General features: G+C 44.9%; 1 protein-coding gene across 1 annotated transcript in view; it reads left to right on the top strand.

The window, feature by feature from the left end:
• Window positions 1-21,943, top strand: part of CTDP1 (CTD phosphatase subunit 1) — a 1,764,689-nt gene that overhangs the window by 398,429 nt on the left and 1,344,317 nt on the right. Inside the window, exon 7 of the mRNA XM_069620649.1 lies at window positions 8,291-8,457. Within this exon, the coding sequence (XP_069476750.1) occupies window positions 8,291-8,457 (167 nt within the window). The remainder of the gene's footprint in view (window positions 1-8,290; window positions 8,458-21,943) is intronic.

Here is a 21,943-nt window from a genome sequence, read left to right as displayed (position 1 = left end):
TAAAGTGGATCCGGAGCTCTTGTCATCTCCCCCTTCTCCTAACCAGGGGTCAGTTCGCACTACACGATGAATCCTCCAATGTATTCGACCTCTGCTAAGATTATATGTGACCCTCTGTAGAGTTTGTGCTTTTCATTCATGATTTAAATGTGAACAATGTGTTCTGGTTTGACTAACGTGTGATATGCCAACCACTACATCTTGCCAATAAAGAAAAGTTTAAAAAAAAAAGAAAAATGGGGGAGGGGGAGATCAGAGCCTGAAGGAGGGAGTCCCATGATGAACACCCGAATCGAGAGCTTGTGAATGTGAAGATCTGATAAGAAAGGAACTTTGGTGCTAGTTTAAGACAGGCCCTCTACAATAAGAGACTGTTATTAAGACAGAGGCTTTGGCAGAAGGCCCTTATGTCTATGCTTTGAACTGTATCCTTGTGGCAGAGAAGCCAGAATGTGTGCGTAGCTCGAACGTGGCACCTTTCCCCGTGCTGAAAACCTGGTGAAGGGAAGCTAATGTCTCACCTATCATGAAATATATTATTTCTTGAACACTTTTCTTTTTGCATACATTGTCCCACACCATTTGTATTTAGAAGTAAGGATTGGCAATGGGTTTATTAGTATAGACTTAATATTCATTACCTTATAAATTGCGCCTTAAGATGCTTGCATTTTTAATAAATTTAACAATAGACATTGTCGTCAAATAGTATTTATTTATATTCTTGTTGATCATCAATAATAATCCATATTATGAAGATTTTTGAATAGTTCATTGAAAAAAAGTCCTTTGAAACTTCTAATGTTACTTCACATTAAGGTCAGTCACTTGAGGTAGTGGAAGTCCTTTTGGAGTCTTAATGTTGCTTCACATTAAAAGGAGGAGTTTATGTCCCTAATTGCAGTCTTCCGTGTTGCTACTTTGTAGGCATTAATGTCCAATTCTGGTGAGTGTTATTGCCCTTCTTTGTAATTCAGATCTTTGCTCTTGTTGATGGTTAATGTGTTATCCCTCAGTAAGGGTTTAAATCCTTGGTAGCAATCTTCCGTGTTGCTCCTTTGGAGGCATTGGTGTCTGATTTTGGTGAGTTTAACTATGCTTAGTTTGTTATATTGTCCCTCTTAGATCTTTTATGGCAATCTTCCGTGTTGCTTTTTTGGAGCCATTGGTGTCTGATTGAGATGAGTTTGAATATGCTTGTTTGTTGTGTTATCCCTCGACACGTGTGTCCCCAATAGCTTATATTGGTTCTGCAGGAGGGTTGGTAATAGTAGATGTGACTTAATTTTTTCATATGTATACTTTGTTTGCAATGCTGCAATGAGATCTCAAATTCATCTCTTGTACGTCTCTTGTCACTAAGTATTCAATGTATTGCCTTTTCTTTCGTAGTTACTCTACGCTGCATTAGCCTTGGTAGCAGGAGAGGCCGGATTGATAGCCGCAATCGTTGTTTTGTTCTGAACAATCAACGATCGCGGCTATCACACCGGCATCTCCTGCTACCAAGGATAATGCAGCGTAGAGTCCAACTACGAAAATAAAGGCAAGACATTAAATACTCAGTGACAAGAGATGTACAAGAGACGAATTGGAGATCTCATTTGTTTATTACTTGTATTGCACTCCAGACCATGGGTATCGGGGCGCATTGTAGAAGAAGGCTTACTGCTTAGTTACACAGCAACATCATATTATACAATTTACACTACACATCAATATTGAGGTGACATAATATACAATTTACCTCATCTACACAGTAGGCAAGACGGTGTGCTTATATACAGGTTAGTTACATATCAATATTACAGTATCATAGAAACATATATAATAAAATTTAGCTACATCGTAGCAGTGATAATGTACAAAATATTAGAGTGGTTCATAAATCAAAATGGTTAGTCTGTCAAATAGTTGACGTCTGGCATTATTTGTCGGAATCTTTGAGCCATGTTATAATATTCTGACGGAATTTCATGTATGTTTGGTCCACGCGCAGAGGCGGGGTTAGGGAATTCCAAAGTAACGCCGCTTTAACCTAGAAATAGCGTCCCCCTACTATAGACAGTTTAAATATAGGGACTAAGACTGTTTGAGCTAGATGATCTGGTGTGCCTGGTAGGGATGTTTTTGATGAATCTGTCTGCGAGGTAGCAGGGTGCTGCATTGTTCAGGCATTTGAATGTATGTGAGGCGATTTTTAACTGTATTTTTTCGTAAGTAGCGAGACAATTTTTTAGTTTACTAACTTTAGATATGTGCTCTGCAAATGCCAAGAGCTGCTCTCAAGGCGTTCTGGAGGAGCTGGATTCTTTTAATAGTTGCCTTGTGTTGGCTCCAATATAGAGAGCATTCCAGTAATCCAGCTTCGACAGAACAAGCGCTCTTGCCAAGGTAATACAGCTGTTGTTGGAGAGGAAAGGTTTACCTGCGCTGATTAATTTACAGGTATATGTGGTGGAGGATGCCATCAAATTGACCTGTTTATTGAAAGTGAGGGTTGAGTCAAAGTAGACACCCAAGGTTTTCACCTCATCAGCAGTAGCGATGCGGTTATTGTCTGTTGATGGATGAGTATCTAGGTCCAAGTTTTAAGAGTAGAGGGGGTTGCCCAGGATGATAATCTCTGTCTTTTCATTCAGGCATAGTCCATGAGTAGCCATCCATGCCGGGATGATGAGATGCACGCTATTCACCAAGGCCAAATCCTTTTCATAATCTCCAGAAAGCAGAAGGAGAATCTGGGTATCATTTGCATAATTGGTGTAGGTGATACCAAGATGGTCCAGATCATCGAAGAGGGGCTTCGTGAAAATGTTGTATAGTGTGGGAGAGACACATGAGCCTTGGGGCACTCCACAAGTAATGGGGATAGGGTCTGCAGAGGCTGTGGGCGAGAAGACTCTCATGGTCCTATTAAGAAAGGATTGGATCCATACCACAGCTTCGTCAGAAAAGTGGTCAGCCGTGACTAAATGGTTGCAGAGAACCTTGTGATCCACAAGGTTGAATGCCGCTGACAGGTCCAATAGGAGGAGTATGGCTGATTTACCTGTATCCCTAAGCTCGTCAATTTGGGCCTTTAGGTCAATTAAGGCTGTTTCAGTTCTGTGCTGAGGGCGAAAGCCAGACTGGCGAGCTCCTAGCAGGTGGTGAAATTCCAAATAGGTCTGAACTTGAGTACGCCATTTTGTCTATAATTTTTTGAAGAAATGGCACTGTAGTAATTGTGCAGTAGTTAGTAGCTGTGGCAGGGTCGAGTGTCTATTTTTTGAGTAGAGGTAGCACCCAACTTTCTTTGAGGTTACTTGGTATGGTGCCCGTGGAGAATGATGCATTAATAAGTTTGGTGATGACGGTAGCCAAGTCTCTGGCTGCATCCTTTGTTAGTTGGGCATTGATCACCCTTACAGTTCGAAGTTTTGAGCGAAAGGATAATTTTTTCAGTTTCCTTAATAGAAACTTTAGAAAATGTGAATCGTGTATCGCATGGAGATGCATTGATGGAGGAGGATGGCAAGGAACTGTTGTGGGAAGGGCTGGTAGTAAGTCACGCTTTTTTGTTGTTGCAATTTTGACTTGTAGGGATGAAACTTTGTTGGCCAGCGCTTGCTGTATGTTGGAACACCAGCATTTATATTTTACTCAATTGTTGGGTAATGGGGTAAGGGTTTCTAGTTCCTACAAGATGATGAAGAGTTCTTTAGAACTAGAGTTAGCTTGAGAGATTCTAGTATTATAAGTGTCACGTTTGGCCAGTATTTCCTTTTTGTCGAGTAGTTATATTACTTAGGTAAATTTTGTTTTCGTCCGAAGGTAGTAATCTCCATGCTGCTTTGAATTGTCTTTTTTTTTTTTTTGTACGTAGGGTTTTTAATTGTGGAGTGTATCACGAGTTGAGGTGGGCTTTGGGTTTACCTTGCCTCAGTTTGAGGGGTGTGATTAGGTCAAGGGAGGTAGACATCATTATGTTATACTCATTCACCAAGGCTTCTGGGGCCAGGGTATCTGATAGAGATTTAAGTTTAGGGATGATATGGGGGAGTAGATTATCCGTGGTAATGTTCTTTTTATTTCTTGTGGGAATAGGCAGAGCCATTTGGATAAGGGTAGGAGTTGGTCTTTTAGTCATTAATGAAAAACCCACTAGGTAGTGGTCAGTCCAGATTTGCGGGCAGACCGATACCATAGAGGCATTGCAGTTATAGTCTGCCACCCAATCCAGTATTCTACCTTTGTTATGTGTAGGGTGGAGTACTCTTTGGGAGAGGCCAAGTTCAATCAGAATGTTAGCAACACTAGTTGCATGTGGGTCTTTAGGGTCATTAAATCCTAGATTGAAGTCCCCTAGAAGAATGACTTGGGAGGAGTTTTTTAGGTTATTCGATAAGATATTGGATCGATCCTCAGCAAAGGTTCCCATGGGGCCTGGAGGTCGGTATATCAGGTGGATAGTGAGAGTCTGGGAGTTATTGATGAGCATCTTGGCTGTGAGGCTTTCGCAGGAAGTAAGTTCAGAGGTGGGAGCTAACCTAATGGAAATGTTAGATTTGGCCATAAGTGCCAAATCTTCCAAGTGCTTCACTTCCAAGTGCTTCACTTCTGTCAGATCGTAGGATAGTGTAGCCTCTGGGGAAAGCTAGCATAAGGGTAGGACCTGCTGCATTGTGCAGCCAAGATTCGGTGATAGCCAGAAAGTCAAGGTTGTCATTCTGGATAAGGTTGGCTATCTCTGTAGCATGTGCTACCATTGATCTAGCATTTATTAGGGCTCCTTTAAAGAGAAAGCTGGTCGGTATTGGATTAACAGAAGTTTATGGTGCAGTGGTCCTAAGTTTGGAAGTAAAGTTGGACTTTGTATCAAAAGCTTTGGGAGGGCTAAATGGTCTTTTGGTATTATTATAGACTGTATTGTTGTGGGGCATAGGCATCCTGTCATTAGTGGAGGTGAGTATTCTAGCTGGCGGTTCGAATCATTTAGATAGTCTTTTGTTCCTAGCGGTTGTATCACATAGTTGGGTGTCATAGATAGGAGGCAACTATGGGCTTGCCCAATTGTTGATAATGATAGGTAATTGGTTATTAGTCTGGTTTGACTGGGTCATGGTGGTAAGGTATGGTGGGCAGTAGGGGGACAAGCACGAATATGACCAAGTCTTGTGAGAACGGGCTAGAGCTAAGATCAGTATTGCTAAGAGTGAAGGGAACTTTACAGCCTACATTTTGTAATGGCACAGTAGTTCACTAGGCTTCTTGTGGTGCAATGTCTCATGCAAGTAGGCTTATAGCAGTTGTACCGGAATGCCAATTTGTTTGTATGCAATTTAAGCAATTTTAGGGCATGAGGGATTAGGCTAAATTAGCACAGGAGCAGCAAGTGTCTAATCAGAATGGGGATATACGCAGAAGAACGTTGAATTTGTACATGGATATGGACTACATCAGTGATGTGAACTACATATAGTTTGATCAACACCTCAAATAGTAGGCTAATTGGTTATGATCAGCATACCATGCAGAAGGGCACTTCAAGTCAAACAACATCATCACAAGTGGGCTAAATCGTATGGGCAACATAACGTGGAGATAGGGCACTTCATGTCAAGCAGTTAGATGTGTTAGTATATGCAAATATTGTAAGATTTGGCAAAAGTGCAGACAGCTGGGGGGGTTGTAAGACCTAGTTGTGTCAGCAGAAGTAGGCTAGCTCCATTTATGCAAGGGCTAGGTAAGTCAGCAGAGTAGGAAGGTTCAGTTTGCCATGGGAGTACATAGGTATATTGTATCAAGAGTATGCAAACATTGTTCAAAATTGGCCGCAATAGGCACCCATTGAAGCGTTAAGGAGCCTGGTTGCCGTAGCATGGTAGAATAATTCTAGTACCGTAAGTGTGGTGTATAACTTGGTTAGCCTTAGAAAGCACATAGAAAGCAAAGCGCGCCTGTTTCTTCAGTTATATACGCAACAGTCATTGTAGTGTGCAGAGAGGTGCAGTGATACGGTAATATGCAATCTGAAAGCTGCAGCAATACACATGTAAGGAAATGTTCATTCGCAAGTTCAGCAACTGAGTTTTACAAATCTGTGACAGTCTGAGGGTGCAGAGCTACATACATGGATTGGGCAACTTGCAACATGTACATGGGCAATATAGGTGAACATGCGTAACACTGAGTGAGTTATACAGTTATGAAGTGAAGCGTACACCTTGAAATGCGCCTTGTGTGAGCAGAGCAGGGACAAGAGTAGAAACGCGCTAGTGGACAGGACAAGCTCACTAGTGCAAAGAGATGGTATTAGCCATTCTGGAAGTGTTAGCAGCCATATGTTTATGTGCATGGGCGGATGGATGGCCTTGACGAGGACAAAGGTGTCTTACCTCAGTGAGAGGAACTTAGGTTGGAGCGGACAACAGCGCAACCAGTGCACAAACAGGGGCAAACAGGAAGGGGCCTTGCTGTTGTGGGCCGGCTTCCACCTGCTGGGGGACTTCTGGGGAAAATGAGGACACGTTGCTAGGCAACGTGGGGATCAACAATGGCGGCGGCCATTTTATAAGGAAAATGCTGAGGAAAATAACAAGTGCCTAGGCCAGTGGCACGGCACAGATCGCATCGGTGGTGATGCGTATGGGCTACCTCACCTTCAATGGTAGGGGGGAGGGCTTCCACGCACCTGCTCCTGCAGCGCTGTGGATAGTGGCACAGCGCACAGCATTGCAAACGAAGCATACATGTGAAACGATTAAGTCACATCTACTATTACCAACCCTCCTGAAGAACCAATATAAATTATTGGGGAAACACGTGTCGACGGATAACACAACAAACACATATTCAAACTCGCCAAAATCAGACACCAATGTCTCCAAAGGAGCAACACGGAAGATTGCTAACAAGGATTTAAACCCTTACTGAGGGTTAACCATCAACAGAGCAAAGATCTGAATTACAAAGAAGTGCACTAAAACTCACCAGAATTGGACATTGATACCTACAAATGAGCAACACGGAAGACTGAAATTAAGGACATAGACTCCTTCTTCTCTTAATGTGAAGCAACATTAAGACTCCGAAAGGATTTCCCCTACCTCAAGTGACTGACCTTAATGTGAAGTAATATTAAAAGTTTCAAAGGACTTTTTTTCAATTAACTATTCAAACATCTTCATAATATGGATTGATGATCAACAAGAATATAAATAAATACTATTTGACGACACTTTGTCTATTCAATTTATTAAATATACAAGCATCTCAAGGCCCAATTTATAAGGTAATGATTATTAAATCTATCAATCATATCATTGGGCAACCTAAATGAACCATTTACCTTGCAGCCCAGAGAATACTCACAACAAAGTATAAGCTTTAACTACGAGCTCGCATAAAAGATTGCAAGTAGGTTGCAACGCTTATTACCTGGGTTTATTAGTATAGGCTTTTATTTTGAGAGACTCCACTAGGACTGCGTTTTTATTATTTGATGGTTGTAGCTTGCTCCCATCCTTGGATTTAGTCTTAGATCGGCGTTCAACCCATTTAAGTTCAATAAACACCCTTGAACTGTGATCACTTGTGTCCATCTTCACTATTGGATACCATGCCTTCCTTACACTACTGAGGAAACAACCATGTGCTACCTTTGAGGGGTGCCTCCATGTAGCTGGTGGCTTCCCTAGGCCCCTAGTGATGCACAGCTCCCTCCACTGGGGCTCCACAGTAGTTATTCAAACACTGCTTCTCTTATATTATGATGGCATTTAAACACATGATTTGTAACATAAACGCTTTTTAGCTTTGTTCAAATGTTGAACCACGAGCCCCCAATATTTGCTGTCTGAATAACCTGTCGAAAGTGTAGGAAACACCTTTTTGTTTTACCTCCTACTGGTTTGTGATGTAACTTGTTAATTAGCAAGAAAATATGTTAGTAGATGTAACATTTGATATTAGTTTTTACTGTGAATGCGCCATAATAAGGACATGTTTGTTTTCCAGTATCGGAGTTATTTGTCTGATAGTTGGTTGCCAGTACGTATTCGCACATGGACAATGGAGTCAGACAAAACTCATCAAAGGTGAACGCAGTTTGAAACCTCTTGCTAGTAATGTAATGAATTGCAAAACCCTAGTTAAATAATCTTATTTATTTTTTCACGTTGCTTTTCACCCATGTCCACGATTGATCAGATTACCTACTACCAGTCCTGAATCTCTACAGTTGCCACTGATAAACCTGATCGCTTTGTGTGATTGTTTTTGATTCTTGTTCCCTTTTTCCTCTTAGAAACCTCTTCCCATGTGGCGATTCCATGGTTTGCATTATTGATGATCGAGAGGATGTTTGGAGGTTTGCTCCTAATTTGATAACTGTGAAGAAATATGTATATTTTCAGGGCACAGGTGATATTAACGCGCCACCTGGATCACGGGAAGCACAGATGAAAAAGAAAGGTAACTATATTGTTTTGGTAATAGTCCCATTTGTGGAAAATGGTGTCTGCACCATTCTGCATGAACAGCATGTACTGATATATGCACATATTTTTATATCCATGAGTGACTGTAGATGGTTGGATATGAAAATCTGCATTGACATTTACAGGTTGAAAATGTCCTAGTGCGTTAAATACTGTGTAGGTTTTGTTAGCTAAACTAAAAGGCAAAGTGTTCAGTTAAAAGCAAAACAAAAACGGGCTGTTTGTCTCTGAATTATTCATGAGGATTCTTAAACAGAAAAGTGGAAATGAAATGTTCTGAAAGTCTTTTGTTTTTCCGTTTCGAATAAGTCAATTGTTTGTACAGTAGATAACTGCAATACCCCACACACCCTCAACACATCTTTGATGCACTTTCTTTGCCGATAAAACCTCAGGTTTGTTTTTTTCTGCCAATATTGACTTTATTTTTTTATTTTAATATTGCTTTGGAAATGTAGGTGGTGCACTTTTTGAGTACGAAGGATAATCACTGCAAAGTAGTTTGGAATCTCCTGCCCAACTACCCGAGTAGTAACCCCTTAAACACCCACCAAAAAGCAGGTGCAGCATGTGTAGACAAGTGCCTTCCAAGCAACGATCTCCAATATAGCAGTGTGTGCTGGCTAGCCATCTTGTGTGTAACCATGAACGGGTGGAGTTGCCATTCCAAATTGTAAAGAGGCTGTCACTGGGTGTCTGCATACAATGCTTCTGGTTTGTGTGACTTAAGTAGCCATTGTACAAACCTCTGTCATATCCCATCTATGGTCTTCTCCATTTTCAGCCATCATTTTGTTGATTGTGGTCGCTGACCTGGTTTGCTATAAAATATTTTAAAAATCACCTCCATGTCTATTCCTGGCCTCAAAGGTGTTAGGCTTGGTTTAGAAGTAGTTGGGTATTCTTGTTTTCGTGTTACCCTATATGAATTAATATATAAACTCCTGAGGTCGGTTTAGCGTGGTGAGTGGAACATTACATTTAGAGACTGCCAGTGATATTAAGGTCTGGGGAGGATATTTTAACTCTCGATAGCAAGCTTTGATCAAACCTTGGAAACAAATGTTGTCAATACAGAGGTGTTAAATGGAGGATTCTGTGCAAATAGTATTCAACATTTGGGGTCTAGCTCCTCAAACGATATGTTGAACAGCTAAGATTTCCAAAGCTTGATTTTGAATCGCAACACATCTTAATACAGGGCAAAAGCATAACCTAGGGCTGTCCCATATCTTTCTGTTTTGACATTGGACCATCTGCGAACATTTGTAAATATAGCTCCCCGGCTTGAATCCTGTGTATATCTTTTGTGTGCCTTTCTTTTGGGAAATAACTCCATGTCTATTGCAAATAGCTTGGTGAGGGCGGAAGGGGGCGAGTGGGACAGGTAACTTCCCTGTCCAGTTTCATTGCCTAGTCCCACTGGATGTGAAAGTGTACCATGGATAGATATCCTTGTTGCTGGCCATGTGTTCCAGTGTGCCATAATATATAAAGTGATTGCAAGAACCCCAGGTCAAATGTCCTTCAGTCTACTAAAAAGTAGGTGTAATTGAAGGGCCTTCTTTGTATCGAAAGACTAAACCTGACAGGATTTATCCTTTGTTTCGCACAGGCTAAGAAATGGACCATCTGGAGAATGATGTTTAACTGCCAACAAAATCACCCTGATCTGGATAAATCTGCATCACTTAAACTTTCTTAATCCTTGCTATCATACTTTGTCTAAATTAAGTAGGCATTTGGGCAATCATAAAGAGCGCTTTGTCTAATTCTTACCTGGCTTTATTTTAAAGGCACAATTTGCCTCTGCAATTGATTATATCTGCTTCAAATGAAACGGGTAGCAAAGTGCTTTTGGAGTTCCACGGTGTTAAGTATAGTTGTGCACAGTGTAGCTAGCTTACCCTTGTGTTTTGTATTGCTATGCACATCATCATGGCTTAAGCGACCTAATTCTTGCTGTTCCACCGATTTGTGAGATTTATTTTTTATTTTTAAGAACCATGTCTTTTAGAGGTTGCCTTTGTGGAAGGCATCTACAAGTCAGGGAAATCCTGCCTAGTGAAGATTATGGGATTGTATCGGTTCTCATTCTATTGCACTTTCACATGTCTATTTTTGATGCCATGAATAACACACAGTTCACTTTTACCTCTGTTCATAGCGACAAGGAACTTTCTGGGTCCGTTCCATTGTACATAGAAATGTTATCTGTTCTTCAGCACAGCTAATTCTGCCTTGCTACTTCTAACTTTCATATTTCCTTTTCTGACCTCCCTGTCAGTGTTCCTCAAACCTTGCAAAATTGAGAGCTACTATTGCCTCTTTTAATGGCTTTCAAGGCATCCCACAGGACAACTCCACCATCGTCTTTATTTTCTCCTTCTCCGTGCCATCTCAACTAACATATCCCAAGAGTGAATCTCATTTAAGACCACACAGGTGGCATTCAGAGAATAACCATGGTGTCTTCCGTTAATAAATTTGTCGGTTGGTCCACAGATGTTCTTGCCTCTAGTCCCTTGAAGGAGAGACTTAACACAAAAGGTTACAAACTGTAATCGTGAATCGGGATCACAAAAGTAACACTGACCATTGGAGAGGGGGGATACAAGCAAAATGCCACTAGCTTAATTTGCACACACTACTGTGACCTTACCAAGTGTTTTCCATGGTGTGTGCCCCAGCCCAGGGAAAGTGGCACACAAATGCTGGCAGCAATTCTGGGAGAAACCCACACACACGATCTCTAGGAAACAATGTCAGAATCGGGGACCAGCCATGACTGCCACCTGATTCCCAGAATGTGGGTCATCCATTACTAGTCTGGAGTCTATGCCCTCAGAGCTGGGTCCAGCAAAAGAGAAATATGAAATCACTAGACACACAATGGACCAATGGTCACCATTTACCCCAGGTTGAATTTACCCACCAGACCCAGTTGTGATTGATAACCTAACTTGGCACATCCCATTTAGATGCCATATAAGAAAGGGGACATATAAGAAAGGGGATAGGGACATTCCAAAGTGAGGGAGTTTGGAAATGGATTGACCGTGAGGTCTGTGTATGTGGCAAGTAAAAGAGAGAAATTAGGATCCGGAAGAGGATGGAGTTGGAGACTGGCAAGAGCAGAGAGGAAGAACTGGAAAGGGGATGGGTTTAGAGGATGGACTGGATTGGATAGTGGATCCGGGAGGTTGGAATAGATCACTGGGGTGATGGAGTTCATTGTAAGCGCAGAAAGATTAGGCATAGTGGGTGGTCAGGGAGGCGTCGGGTCAGACAGCGATCCAGCCCAGTGAACCAGCATTGGCCAAGCAAGAGGGCCAAGGGTAACTGCAAAGCATATACTGGTGGGACAAGAGCAGGGGTGTGGAAGGAGGACTTTGGCTTTTGAAGTGAAAAGCCCTTATGAACCTGGGCTAGAGACTCGTTTTTTGCCCTCTTATATTCTTTGGTGTCTTCAGGCCTTTACCACATACATTTATAGGCTAGTTTGAAGCCATAATCTGGATTCTGATTGGACTTGGAAGCCCACCAAGGAAGATAAATCAGACTTGTTTGGGACCTGATCCTGGAGGAATCGCTACCAACCGAGCCAGATGAGCTATTGAGATGCTTGATCCTGGGACACCTCGTGGGCAACCTCAACAGGCATTTGACATGGCAAACGGCGATTTGCTGCTGGAGCTTAAATAATGACTTTAGTCTGGAAATATATCTAGGTCACAGGGAAGCCAAGCGACTGAAGTCCTTGAGGGCCAACGTTCGCCAGTAACCCTTATGGATACAACCTGGGCCCAGATCCTAAAATAATAGTTATTTTGTAGAATTTCTTCAGGGTGTCCGAACCTTGACCACAAACTTGACACTTGAATTTAGGGCCACAGACCCATTGTAGATTCAGATTTTTTTTCTTCAAACATGCCTCACCAGTTTATTTCCTAAAACACCACATTTTTATACAGCGTTACATCTCTGTATTGGTTACATCATTTCTCCAACTGAATAAAACCTTTTTGTTGACATGTCTTCAGTAGTCTGTTGATCCCTCAGATTGTGACAGCACCTTTGTTTACATGTTTTAGAAATAGTCTCCATCTGAATACGCTTGATATGGTCCAACATAGTGATTGAGTTAATTGTAGCCATTTTCCACTAGCCAGTGATCCATACAGGACTGGGACCTATGCAAGTGGAGCAGAACATATAATCTAAATAAAATGGATGTGTCAACCCACCAAGTGTCAGTCAGCCCCAACAAAGAAAGGTCTCCTACTAGTGTTGGGGAGGATGTGTCATTTTTAAGAGTACTACAAAAATGTACGTACCCCTTCTTTTAGTTCTGTTACCATTCATCTTTAACAGCAAGAGAAACCATGCAGGGACCAAGCCCCTTGCCAACTGTACTAGGGTTTATTTCAAGGAGTCTATCTACCCTGCAATGCGTCGAAGTCCCTTTTGTCTTTGTTCCCTTTGACTTGGTCTTGGCTAGTTGCCATTTCCTCGCAGGATTTTGAAGTGAAGTATTGATTTTCAATGAAGTCTCAAATGAGAAGGTCCACTGATACCTTCTGCTTCAACTGTTTTTGGGCACATTTCTCATCACTACTGGAAAGCAATTGTTGCTATATTTTAGAACAAGATGCACTGAAAGGTCTATGCTTAAAATGTTCGTTTTTCTGAACCCAGACATACCCATATTCTTCTTGGAATAAGTGTAGCTTCAACCTGCTCTGCCACACCATCGATGGACATAAAAGCTCTAGATCTAAGGACCTAATATCGTTCCCTTCCGCTCCTTCATAATCCTTGATGCAGGTTTTTCCCCTCAGCTCCTATTCTCGGAATCATCATTAGTCTCTTGGGAGGTATTAAAGGTCTTTAGTCCGGATATGATGGTCTTATTGATAATCAATTCCTCAGGAGTTGCGGGTGCAGGAATGACCTTGCAACTGCTTCCACCCACTGTTGTAACTACCCAAGTTGCTGGAGTGGTCTTGTGCCAGGCATTCATTCTTTTCCATGGGCACATTAACTCTGTTCCTGTGGATACTCCTCCCATGGTGATGGGACTCCCATACCGGTGGTATGCTGCACATACTACTGGTGCCCACATGTGAATTCTCCTGTGACTTGCTACCCACAATGTTACCCCAGTAGCTTTGAGGTCCATATCCAGGAATTTATTAATTTCATGCATCAGAAAATAGGCTTCCCCTGTAATTCTTGTAGGGCTTGTAGGTTGATGTCTCCCAGGGCAGGAGCCTAGGGGTATGTTCCACTTAACTGTTAGGATTTTACATTTGTCCATCACATGCTGTACTCCTTTACTATTACCGTTGCATGCTAGTAGGTCATTTAAACGAACAGTAATGCCATATTGATTAGGGCTTCTCACCTGGGGATCCACATCTCAAAATAGCTTCCATGGCTTTGGCAATTCTCCAGTGTCTATCTGATGCAATCCAAGCTGGTAGAACAGCCTCCTCCTTTGCCCTCTGCGAGATGCCAAACACCTGCGCCCTTCCCTTGCAGGCTTCTCCCTGTGGTGGGAGGCAGCGAGAGAAATAGCACAGGTGGGTGTGGCCAGGGATGATGCAGCTTCCTCAGCTGTGTCAGGGTGGGAGAACAGGAGCTTCCAAACTTCCACGCCCTTTCCCCCGTGGGAAGATTTATGGCTAATTTTAGTTCAAAAAGACAATTTATCAATTCAAACATAAAGGTTTTTGAAAGTACTCCTTGTGAACTAGGGTTGGGCTCCCTCCCCCTGGATGAATTCGGGAATACTTTGAGCACAGTTCTGATTCAACAAAGTTCTGTTCAATGTGACAAAGTCTCTTCCATCCAAAGGGTCTTTCCTCTTGACACAACAAATCGCTTTTTTACAAAGTTTGGTCACAAATTCAACGGTGCTTTCCACTGTATCCTTCAAGAGGTAAATGTCTTTCTTTCGTAACACAAGTTCAAAACCATAGCAATAGTTCTTTTCAAAATGTTCAACAATTATTAGCATGTTGCATCTTCAAATAAACTACTTTAGTCAGGATAGCACAGCAACTACTCTTGATGCTACAGCTTGTTAAACAAATGAAAAAAAAGTGAATACGTTTGTTAATTAAACAAAAGGTCTTTCCACCACACCTTTATGCTATAAACCTACTTCAGACCATCTTCTTCTTTCCTGGTATGCTTTCTTGCCAGGAGGAAAACTCCAACTACAATCAACCTAGATTGCAATATTGATTCCGAGATAATCCACACCAATCTCTCTTGGAAGGAGGGGTGTACAATGATTCCCTTTTCTTTTAGGCTTTTAAGTCTTTGTAATGTGTGTTTCCGTTTTCCCCAAACTGAGAACTTGATGTCGAAGCATTATTCTCAGAGTGTCTTAACTAATTCTTGACAGCTTCTGGACTGTTGGCAGTTTGGGTTAATATCCAGTTGATATCCCAAAAATTGAGAGTTGTGCCCTTGTCGCCGCTGTATGGTCAGTCTCTTGGCTTTTGGAAATGCGGATATAAGCTTCTCCCAATTTATATCTCGTAAAAGGGGATTTATGCCTCTGTTATTTTATTGTGGTTTTATCATAACCTCTTTGATGTTGGCACTGCTGGTTATAAGCTTTCCCCAAATATAGTCCCCTATAAGGGAACCTATGCTCTATCCACTTCTACTTTGTATTATTAATTGTTTGGTATTCAAAATGGTCAGGTTTTAACCCTTTTATAACGTACAGCGCCCTGGGGTCAGCGTTCTCATTCTGCCAACTCAGCTGCTTTCTTAGACAGCTCCTTGTGGCGGCAGACCACCAGTGTCCTGCCCGCTCGCTCGCCTGCTTCCGCATACCTTCTGTGAGCCAGACGTCTGTCTCTGTTGCTCTTCCACTGCTTCTCTCTCAAAGATACTCAGTGTGCTGAATTGTGAGCACGTCTCCTAGTCAGCTGAGCTTCTGCACTTCTGCTCGCCTTCACTTTTCGTGATGGCTTCCACTGGCATTATTCTTCTCAACAGCTATGCCTTCAGCACTGCCATCGACATCTCCTTCACCTCTCATTCTTACTCCTGCAGCTGTGCTTCATTTTGGGATTTAAATATCCTGCTCAGGTGCATTGGTCCATAACAACTAGACCACAACTTTGATAAGTAGCATTCTGAATCTTCACTGCCTGAGCCCTTCTTCCTTGTCCCAGTACCATAAGCAGTATGGGTACTGAAGTCCACAATGGTGTGGGTCTTTTTATACTGTTAGCTTTGACTGTTTTATATATTGAGTTCTTAGAGTGAGGGAAGGATTTCTGCCCAATGCAAAATTAGGACAACTGAAGGCTTTCACGTAGAACTCTTGAATTCCTGAGTACTAACCCTGTTCTGTCTATGATTTTCCATAACCTGTTCTTTGAGTAGTTATATGGGAGGTACTAGTACATTGATTACATCCCATTGGGTATAAGGAAAGTAATGACTCATCCTCGGAAGTTGAATACTGTGTCTCCCCTAGCTGAGTCACCACTTCCCCTTGATAGCAGTCTCCTCCCATGTGATCCTCCCCCCTGAAACCAACCCCAGGGCAGGGTTAGGATCAGGTAGCAACTGCCTTCCCATGACCACATGGTAGGCCTGTCTCAGCAGATGAAGAGGACCAATATTAGAATGAGGAAATCTCAGGAAGCACAAACACAGCAGCCAAAATCCCAAACTGGAGTTATGGTCAGGCCACTGCATTCAGCCAGTATGGGTAGAAGGGGGCCTAAAATGCAGCAGTGGTGGGAAAAGACAAACTCCAAGACTGGGGAAGCATATACGTGCTTACCTTCCAAACATCAAGCAGCACTGAGTCCAGGAACATGTTTTCCCCTACATGTCATTTATACATAGATACTGGATTCTACCGTCCTACAATCGCATTAGGGGATATAGCTGAAGCCAAAACGGATTATTAGCTGCTAATAGCCTACCCCCTAAAACCAGTTTGGGGGGATAAAATCACCCTATGGCAAAATGGGGACCTGGCACCTTATGGGCAACCCAATACCATATATATCTTGTATGGAAAAAGGATGTAGTGTCAGGGGATTTTTGCAGTGTTCCCTCTGACCACCAAAATAAATGAACCCCAAAAATGGGAATTGGGAGGAGCAAAAAGTGTAGGCGGTCCCATAAAATGACTGCCTTACCCCCTGAATGGAATTCTTCCCTAACATTTATTATCCCGTAGGCGATCCTCCACTGCTACCAGGCACCTTGTGTAGTAGACTTGATACATTTTTCCTGGGGGTCCAGAGCAAGATGGCACTGTTTGCCTTCCTGAAGTCCCTCCTCTGTGTCCCATATACTCTGGTTACAATCCTCAAAGGAATAACAACGTAATATGCATATTGGGAAACACAGCATAGTTAAGGAATACTTTCAACATGAGCCCCATGCACTCCCAACAGTTCCTTATTGCACAACATTAACTGATGGTGCCTAAATTAAATGTGCCCCCCACAATTTTGATATGATATGGCATTTATAGCGCGCCTATACACACGTGTTTCAAGGCGTGAAAAGTTGTGCTCCATTCTTTGCATAGAAGAGCACTGCTTGATATCTTTACGAGCAGGGATTTACCAATCGGGCCATCACAACAGTAGTGTTTTCTTTATCCAAGCTCCTTCTGGAAGAGGAATTGGCACTTTTATTTCTTAGTGCAGTCAGCTTGTCCTCCGTTCTCTCATTCACCTACAGAAGACCACCATCTGGCTTTACACTGGTGCTCCAGCATTGTCACTGTGTCCCGAGTAGCAGAAAGCAAAGGGCGAAGTCCGCCCAGCAGGTTGCTGGAACTGTATTTACCTCTGCTTCCCAGCTGAATTGATCTGGCTCAGAGCCACTTGGCCTCCCCCTGCATCAGGCCGGTCTTGATGATAGAACCACAACCCTCCATAGCATACCTGGCAGATCTTGCGTTGTCTCAAGCTGCTCGCTGCAAAAGGCTCTCGCTCTCAAGGCAAGCTGTTTGGCAACAGCCCAGTTCCAAAGTACAGTATCTTTACCCCACCGTTCTTGGCCTAAGATTGGCCTTTGCCTGTACTACATAGGCCTGCTGTGAGAGCTTGACCCGCTGTCACCTGTTGCTCATGGCACTGCTCCGAACCAATGAAGGGGCAGCTTTGAATGCACAATGCCGGCCCTCCTGCAAGAATCTGACAGTGTGCCTCCCTCAGCTACTGCATTCTTTCCACTACTAGCACTCTGCACTCAGCAGACATGGGGGGAAAATGTCTCCAACTTCAGGCTCATTGCTTCTTGATCACTGAAATCCAGGCTCTAGTGCTACCATCTAAATCAATTGCGGCAGGATGATAATTGCTTCTTTCTCATTCCTACTGTGCAGTGATATGTAAAGGTAATATTTTGGTGTCAGTTTATTTTGATGGGATAGGCGTTCAAAGGGCTGAGATTAATTTTCTGTGGTTGCTGCCAGCAGAACAATGCAAAGATGCAACACTCCAGATGTCTGCAATAGCAATGCCCCAGATATGGAGGTAGCTCCATCAAGTTCTGTCGCGCTTCACCAAATTTCTTTGATCTGTTGGTGATGGTTACTGTTCTGGTCCTCTATTGTCTGTGCTGCTTGCTAGAAGAACAGGTTGACCGGAGGCTTGTCTCCAATGAAGTTCTGTTACCTGATGTTTAAATCTCTCGGTACACCTATATCCTGCCCCATTTGCTCCATACTTAGGGTTATTCAATGCTTCGGGGCAGAGCAGACCTTCAGTTGGGGCGATCCAGTGCGAGACAGCAGCCAGCCAGCCAGCCAGCCAGCCAGCCAGCCAGTCGGGCGAGAAGCCCTGAACCATTTTGTTTATAATTCAGTTTCGGGGGGATTGGCTCCTCCGACGCATTCCATATCTATGGCAGTAATCACCACAGCTGTGCTGCTTCGGAAAATCTTTCAGCGTCTGCATCCTGTGTCGATGACGTCGATACGCCGCCCTCGAGGACCTCCTCCTCCTCCGACGGCCGACGTCACTGGATGTTATAAGTAGGGCGCACGACACCCGTAGCCTCAGTTCCGTTTTTTCTGCGAACGTGTTCGCTTCGGAGATCTCGGCGCGCCTCGACTCTTTGGGGTTTCTGCTCTTTCGGTTATTTGAACCTGTTCGGTTGTAAGAAGTTTTTAAGATGTCTTCCTCTTCTTCCACCCCGCATCCGGGCTTCAAGACATGCGGGTCCAAGATGTCGGTGATGGACTCGCACGACGCCTGCCTCTGGTGACTCGGGGAGGCCCACGACACGGATGTTTGTGTCGACTGCCAGTCGCTTACGTCCAAAGCCTTGCGGGAGCGCAAGAAGAAACTGTCGGTCGGTAAGGTGTCCAAGCCCCGGAAGTCGAGGTCCACTGGGCTTTCGACGGACGATTTGAGGGGCGACTCTCCGCATCGTCGTAGTAAGTCTTGGGGGTCTCGGTCCCGGAGTGGGTCCCGCCACTCATCTGCCTCTTCGAGGCACTCCCGGAAGCACCGTCATCGGTCGCCTTCCTCGTCCTAGGACTGCGCCCGTCAGCGGGTCGGTTATCCCACCAAGCATGCGACTCCGGAGGAATGGGCTTCCTTCGGTAAGAAAATGCTGGCGATTCTTGAATCGCAGGGCACCGGTCCGTCCGCGCCTCCGAGTGGGGTCAGGCATGACTGTACTAGAGACACCGCTCGTACGCCTTCGGGCTCGGGTGGTCGGCACAATTCGCGGGAAAGGTCCCGCTCAAACAAGGGGAATCGTTCTAGTCATGCCCGTTCCAGGTCCCGGTCCTCGCTGTGCACCTGTGATGTCTTTGAAGAAGACGTCGACGCCTGTGGCGCCGAGGTCGTCGAGGGACTCTCTCGAGGCTCCGCCTCCGAGGAAGTCCTCGATGCCATCGGCGCCCATGCTGTCGAAGAACACGCTCAGGGCTCTGCCCTCAAGGCCTGTGTCAACGCCGTCGATGCTGTCGGTGCCGCGTTCGATGCCGATTCACTCGACGCCTTTCGATGCTGTTTCGACGGGGGTACCCCGTGGTACGGTGGTACCCCCTAGAAAGGCTCTGGCCAATGCCAAGCATGGCTTTGTTCCCCATTCTATGCCCACTTTCCACCATCTTGATTACATTTCGGAGGTGGATGAGGGCTCTGATGATGGCATGGTACCTGATACGGTGCCAGATGAGATTATCTCGGGACATAGTCAAATTGAGGACATGCGTCAGTCACTGCACGACGCCAGTGGTCTGGACACCTCTCCGGAGGTGGAGTATTTTAGGCCTGAGCCTGGCACCCATGCCGACTCCTCGTACCGGCGCCATATGTCAAGGGTCACCGAGTACTTGGGGTGGTCTGCTCCCCCAGGGGATTTTCTTCAGGATGACCTCGCGGATATCCTCGACCAAGGTCCACCAACTGACCCGGTACTGCCGTTCCATATGGCTCTACAGAGGAGGGCAGCGGCGGCATGGACTGCTCCGGAGAGTCTCCCAGCAGTGGGCAAGTCTTTGCTGCAAAAATACCGCCCAGCCAGTAGCGACCCCTGCTACTTGACCACGCACCCCACTCCGGAGAGTTTGGTGGTGCAGGCGGCTACGGCCCCAGCAAAGCGGGCATCATATCCTACCATCCCTCCTGGTAGGGACGACAAGCGTTTTGATGGTTGGGCGAAGAAAGTGTTTTCTTCAGGGGGTATGGCTCTTCAGGATTCCAACTCCGTATGTGCCTTGTCACGTTTCACGCACACTCTGTGGAAGCGTTTCCTTAGCGGCTGAAAATATTCTAGAAGGGGACGAATGGAATGGTTTTCTTGCTATGGTCCAGGATGGCAAGGATGCCATGTGTGAGGCAGTTCAGTCGGGTTTGGACATGGCAGATTGCGTCAGCCGGTCCATGGCGGCGAGCACCGTAATACGCAGTTTTGCGTGGTTGCGGAAGTCGGGGTTTGCTCCTGATGTGCAAGCCCGGCTCCTCAACATGCCCTTTGATGGTGTCCATCTTTTTGGCAGCAAGGCTGACGAGAGCCTTGAGAGGTTGCAGACCTCCAAAGCTGCAGCGAAGTCGTTGGGCGCTGTAGTTCGCCAACCTCCGCCTTTTCGTCCTAGGGGACAGCAATGGAGGGGGGAGGTTCCTTTCGTTATTACTCATCCTTTGGTAAAGCGAAAGGAGCTGCTAGTCAAAGGGGCCACCGTAGGAGTGCCAGAGGTGGAAAACAAGGTACTCGAGGTGCCAAGGCCGCTCGGGCTGTTGCCTCTTTGCCCTCAGGCACTACCTCAACAAAAAGGGGGTGCAGAGAGGCGATGCAGCTCTGGTTCTGGGCAATCCAGCAGGAAATTTCGGTCTCGGCAGTTCATCTGGCCGGAGAAGAAAACGAGACGACGGACGCTCTGAGCAGGCAGAGCGCGTTCTCTCACGTGGGAGTTGGCTCAGGAGATTCTCCTGGAGATCTACGCCCTTTGGGGGACCCCTAGAGTGGATCTCTTCGCCTCCAGTGTCAACCGGAAGTGCGGAAGGTTCTGCTCGTGGGAATTTCCTCCAAGAGGATCCTTAGGAGACGCGTTTGTGGTGGAACGGTCATTCCCACTGCTCTACGCGTTTCCTCCAGTCCCCGTCATTCCGCAAGTGCTACGGAGGTTCGGTTCCCGGATGATCCTCATTGCTCCGGCATGGGCCAGGAGGACATGGTACCCAGACCTTCTCGACTTGTCCATCTGCCCTCCACGTCGTCTTCCCTACCGAGACGATCTGCTCTCACGGGAGGGGGGGGGGGTCAGGTTCTCCATCCAGAGGTCAGATCCCTCAACCTTCATGCTTGGCTTCTGAAAGGTTGAGGTATAAGGGTTGGGACCTCACTGAAGACGTGATGGAGGTGTTGCTTTCGGCCAGACGGCCGGCAACAAAGTCCCTGTACCGTTGCCGTTGGAGAAAGTTCTGCGACTGGTGCAGGGTTAAGAATGTGGATCCTTTTTTCATGTGACATTCCTGTGCTTTCTTTGGCCCATAAGGGCCTGCAAGTGGGTACCGTTAAAGGTTACCTGGCGGCACTGTCCATATTTAAGCGCTCATCTGAAGTGTTCTTATTTTAAAATTCCTTTAATTTCTCAGTTTCTAAAAGGGCTCACTAATGTGTTCCCTCCGTCACCTTTCCGGGTGCCCGGTTGTTTTCGAGTTTCTAATGGGTGCTCCGTTTGAGCCTTTGCATTCCTGCCCTTTGAGACTGTTCACTCTTAAAACTGTATTTTTAGTTGCGGTCACTTCCGCTCGCAGAGTGAGTTACAGGCACTTTCAGTTAAGCCACCCTTCACTGTGTTTCACAAGGCCAAGGTTGTCCTTCGAGTTCGTCCTTCCTTTCTTCCGAAGGTTGGTGTCGGAATTTCTTAAGCCAGAAGGTTATTCTTCCGGCGTTTTTATCCTCCTCTGCATCCTGGTAAGCAAGAGGAGAGGCTCCATAGG

The sequence above is a fragment of the Ambystoma mexicanum genome, chromosome 5q, assembly GCF_040938575.1.
Source record: "Ambystoma mexicanum isolate Mex_15411 chromosome 5q, UKY_AmexF1_1, whole genome shotgun sequence".
NCBI lineage: Eukaryota > Metazoa > Chordata > Amphibia > Caudata > Ambystomatidae > Ambystoma > Ambystoma mexicanum.
The sequence above is the reverse complement of the archived record's forward strand: the minus strand, read 5'-3'. Positions and strand labels throughout refer to the sequence as shown.